The following is a 4,635-nucleotide window of genomic DNA, read 5'->3' as shown; positions in this document are numbered from 1 at the left end:
TGTCCATTACTAATACAGTTGGCCATTGATTAGTTCTATTATGGTATTTGTGTCCATTGATAACAGTACCATGTCCAAACGTGTGTTCATGGACGTTCTACATGACAATGGTAATAGTAACCATGGACACATTCGTGGACTTAGTTGTGACCATGAAAGCCAATTCTCATGGTCATCCCTTGCCATGGAGCACATTAGCCATGGTCATGCAATCCATCCACTATATACTCATGGTCAACTGTTGTTTTCATGGTTTACTGGTTTCATAAATCTATGGTCAGAAAAGGCCATGGTTAAATTTATGTCCATGGCTCATGACAGCCCCATGGTTTTTTTACCCAGGGTAGCTCATACTGTTGAGGCGCTAGAGGGTTTTTTGGGGTATTTTGGGCGAAAATCAGCGTAAAAAATACAACCCTGCACGTTACACGAAAATGGTGGGTCGTAGGCCTGTATCCTTGTGTAATTTTTCTACTACTCGGCTCGGGTGTCAGCGCCATAGGCCAAGGCAGATGTAAGCCAGGCGCGTCGCAGCGTAACAGTGTTTCGTGAGATATCGCGAAGCCTGTTACGCGAGGCGTGGTCTAACGTACGTCTATCTTGTTTAGGAGGGTCGGGCCTTTTACCCCCTTTCTACGTGATTGATCTTAAAACCTGTGTGCTTGAGTATAGGACGGGACTACAAAAACCTGAACCGATATAGGTTCAGTCGCTTGATCTCGACCACCATCCAGTAATATTTGTTATTTCAATGGATTGCCGAGTGGAATACCCTAACAGTGCTATCCATATAAAGAACAAATCTTACTTTGTTTTGGGGCACATCATGCTCCTTGTCTTTAATGGCGTTCTCTTTTAGACATCACCGTTTTAGCGCATGTTAAACTGAATAAGTGGGCCATTTACAGAGAGGTTGCCGATAGTAACCGACCCAATGCTGACTATATTCTGACCACCCTTTCCACCCGGCGAGGTAGTGGGAGCAGGAGGGCCTGGTGGGCCAGGCCGTCCGGTAGGCGATGGCGGGCCAGGTTGGCCGGTAGGCGATGGCGGGCCAGGCTGGCCTGTAGGCGATGGTGGACCTGGTGGGCCAGGTCGGCCGGTAGGTGATGGCGGGCCAGGTCGGCCGGTAGGTGATGGAGGGCCTGGTTGGCCAGTAGGTGGTGGTGGACCAGGTTGGCCGGTAGGCGATGGCGGACCAGGTCGGCCTGTTGGGGGGCCAGAAGGACCAGATGTCGAAGGAGAAACGGTAGAGGAAGGGACCGGGACTGTTGGCGGATCACTAGCAGTTGACGCTGAAAAGTAAGGAATATGATTCAGATTGTGGCTTCGGAGTGAACAAACTGGCCGTCGACCCTCGAATATGTGACACACAAATCGGTCTTACTTACCGGTGTATGGAATCACAATGTCCACGGCGAGACATGTGTATTTAGTAACGAAGGAGTTCTGCAAAATAGGAAATCATGTTCGATATAGTACTGTCTGTTTAACCTAGATTCCTAAACAAAAGAAAATGGTGTAACAGCCTGTGTACACCCCATATTTCTGCTTTGAAAACTGGGAAGACATTAAAGAAAACGAACAAAGCGCAATTTTCAACTTGCATTTTGAACAGGAGATTTATACACCTGTAAAGGCTCTCTTTAGCCGCGGACAGCTTCAAGACCCCTTTAATCTAGAGCAAATGAACCTAATTAGGATCACTAGCTTATTCCGATCAAACGTCCGTAGTTACATATGTGGGTGAAAATTCATCCGGTGCTGTAATTGTCTGTCTCAAATTAGGGCTCTTTCTTTTGTCTTTTTAACTGGTGCTACCGTGCTGAGTGTATTGTGTAAATCGTGACACAACCGCTTTTGTGGTATGGAGAATCTTTCTAAATTTACTAATTTTTACTTTTACACATCCACTGTAAAATACTGCCATCATACAGCTAAACATTTAACAGGCTTTTGGGGAGATTAAAGCTCACTGCCAATAAAAACCTAAAAATTTAGACTAACTTTTTCAGACTAGACTGTCTGAAACGAGTTTTCATGCTAACTAGTGTAAATCGGAAATGCAGACTAAATTCCTTTAAATTCAGCCTAAGTTACCTTTAAATTCAAACTGAGTTTCTTTAAATTCAGACTGAGTTTCTTTAAATTCAGACTTTGTTTCTTTAAGTTAAGACTAAGCTTCTTTAAATTCAGACCGTTTCTTTAACTTCAGACCAGCTACTGGAGGTATTTCAGACTAGTTATGAATATGAGAAGTATGAATATCACAGCAAGTACAGGTAGCCCGTGTAGACTCTTGCTTCCTACTATTCACGCGACGTTTCCTACGGTTAGCTGCCTTCTCTTCTGATGTTGGTTCGTGATTATCCACATAATATGGCATTTTTCGCTGTTTGATGTTTGAACGCACTAGCGTTCGACATAGAACAGATTTTGTGGCCAATTTGAACCGTATTTCTTCTGTGTTCGAAGAATTACGGAAAGTATCCGAAAAACTACAATACTGAGTATCTGTAACTTTACTAAGACCTGTGAAACTACCAGAGTGCGTGGGGGTTTCTACAGACGCTGGTACATTTTCAGTATAGTTTTTCGCGAAAAAGACCTAAAATCTGTAATTTTACAGGTACTATTAATTTTACCCTCGTATGTCGGTTAAACTGACATGTTCTGTAAAATCACACAACAGTTTTTGTACAGAATTATACCAAATATCAGTAAAATCACTGTTATAATTTATCTTGTGCCCATCTCCAATCTGGTCATAGGTGGGAGCGTGCTTGCATTTGTTCGGTCTCAGACCGTTGCACTGTCCTGTCCAGGGGCAGTCTGAAAATGTCAGATCCATAGAAGGAGACAGACAGAAAGGGAGAGGGGTGGGCGAATGGACACACTGGAAAAACAAAGATGGGACTTAGTTCCTTTTAAAGGTGCTAAATTTTAACGCCTTTGGAAAGGCACATAAGTCTGCAAAGGCATTAAAATTTAGCATCTATTGGGGCATTTTCGTGTCTTTTCAGGGCTGCGAATTTTTTAATGCCTCTGTAAGGGCACGAAAGTCATTAACACCCCTAGAAGGGTGTTGATTGCTACCTTTGTTTTTTCAGTGCACTACGCGGTAGTACATCGGCTCGCTGGTAAGACAAATCTCGAAAGCGGGCTAAAAGCAATGAGCTCATTTCAGTGTACGACTTACAATCAGAGCCAGCCTCGTAGCTTCGGTGGCCGCAGCGCTGCTATCACCATCGATGACGGCTTGGTCTAACAGTTGGCTCGTGCGAAGGTTTGCCCACAGGCGCTTCGAGTTGGGCTCACCGTTGAGCGTTTTAGGCTGCCAGGTAGGGTCGACAGATACCTAGTAAAAAGAGGACGACATTTGTAAATTATTAAAATATGTCTTACCGTCAAGTTGGTATCAATGCGTACCACTACACTTGAAAAACTCTACAGGCAAAACGCTATATTTGCATTGTATTGAATATGCTCACAATAAAGAGTCGAATAGTGGACAAATTTATACCCTATATGGTACCTTCAGATTGAGAGTGTAAAAAAAATTGGCGAAAATTAACCCTAACTCGTCCGAAACTCGTCTGAACTTTTCGGACGACTGTGGTAGGCCTACAGTTTTCTGATTGCTCTAAGACGGCGTTCGGACGTATGGATACCGTTTCGGGCGTCTCAAAGTCGTCCGAAATTCGTCAAACTGTGTCGGAATCTTGTCCTAATAGTGATCGCTTTTTGGAGGAGTTTCGGACGAGCGTCATCATGGGCCATAAGGAAAACATGAAAATGGGACCGGCCGGCGAGTGGAGTCGAACCACCAGCCTCTCGCTCACGAGTCGGTCGCTTAGCACGCTTGGCCAGAGCGCACCTGCCTCTGGTGCCGAGAGCATCGCCACCACATTGCAGTCTCCGGCACTCTGAGCATCGTCTGCTGATGGCCATCCATGTAGGCATTGGTGGCGATGCTCTCGGCACCAGAGGCAGGCGCGCTCTGGCCAAGCGTGCTAAGCGACCGACTCGTGAGCGAGAGGCTGGTGGTTCGGCTCCACCCGCCGGCCGGTCCCGTTTTCATGTTTTCCTTATGGTCCATGATGACGCTCGTCCGAAACTCCTCCAAAAAGCGATCACTATTAGGACGAGATTCCGACACAGTTTGACGAATTTCGGACGACTTTGAGACGCCCGAAACGGTATCCATACGTCCGAACGTCGTCTTAGAGCAGTCAGGAAACTGTACCAAAGTCGTCCGAAAAGTTCAGACGAGTTTCGGACGAGTTTGGGTCAATTTTCGGCAATTTTTTTTACACGGGTATTGAGGGAGACATACACAACAAAAAAGGGCCTGGTTTGTCGCCAAATGTGTCGTTTTACTGGTTTGACAATATAAAAAAGTTTGACAATATATTCGGTGACCTACCTGTTTTTTTAAGTTTGTAAAGGGTCAATTTTTGAGCTAAAATGCTCATCTTTGAAGTCGATCTGTATTTATAGCAGATGATACTAACAGTATCAGCTGCTTGTTGGCTGAGCGATAGCGAAGCCTATTACTCCAGTGATGATCAAAAAGTTTCGTGTCTGTGTGTTTGTCTGTCTGTCTGTCTGTCTGTCTGTACGCACGATAACTCG

At 45.0% G+C, this 4,635-nt stretch overlaps 1 protein-coding gene across 1 annotated transcript; it reads right to left on the bottom strand.

The window, feature by feature from the left end:
- Positions 1 to 808: 808 nt before the first annotated feature.
- Positions 809 to 3,770, bottom strand: LOC127748724 (collagen alpha-2(IX) chain-like). Its single transcript, XM_052272915.1, has 4 exons — positions 3,711 to 3,770; positions 3,200 to 3,358; positions 1,392 to 1,449; positions 809 to 1,295 (listed from the first exon to the last, which is right to left on the bottom strand). Exons 1-4 carry the CDS (start codon positions 3,768 to 3,770, stop codon positions 871 to 873), a joined length of 702 nt encoding a protein of 233 aa, XP_052128875.1. The 3' UTR covers positions 809 to 870.
- Positions 3,771 to 4,635: the final 865 nt, after the last annotated feature.

The sequence above is a fragment of the Frankliniella occidentalis genome, unplaced genomic scaffold (assembly GCF_000697945.3).
Source record: "Frankliniella occidentalis isolate FOCC.00 unplaced genomic scaffold, Focc_3.1 Scaffold231, whole genome shotgun sequence".
Taxonomy (NCBI): domain Eukaryota; kingdom Metazoa; phylum Arthropoda; class Insecta; order Thysanoptera; family Thripidae; genus Frankliniella; species Frankliniella occidentalis.
Note: the sequence above shows the minus strand (reverse complement) of the source record. Positions and strands in the feature narration are given on the sequence as shown.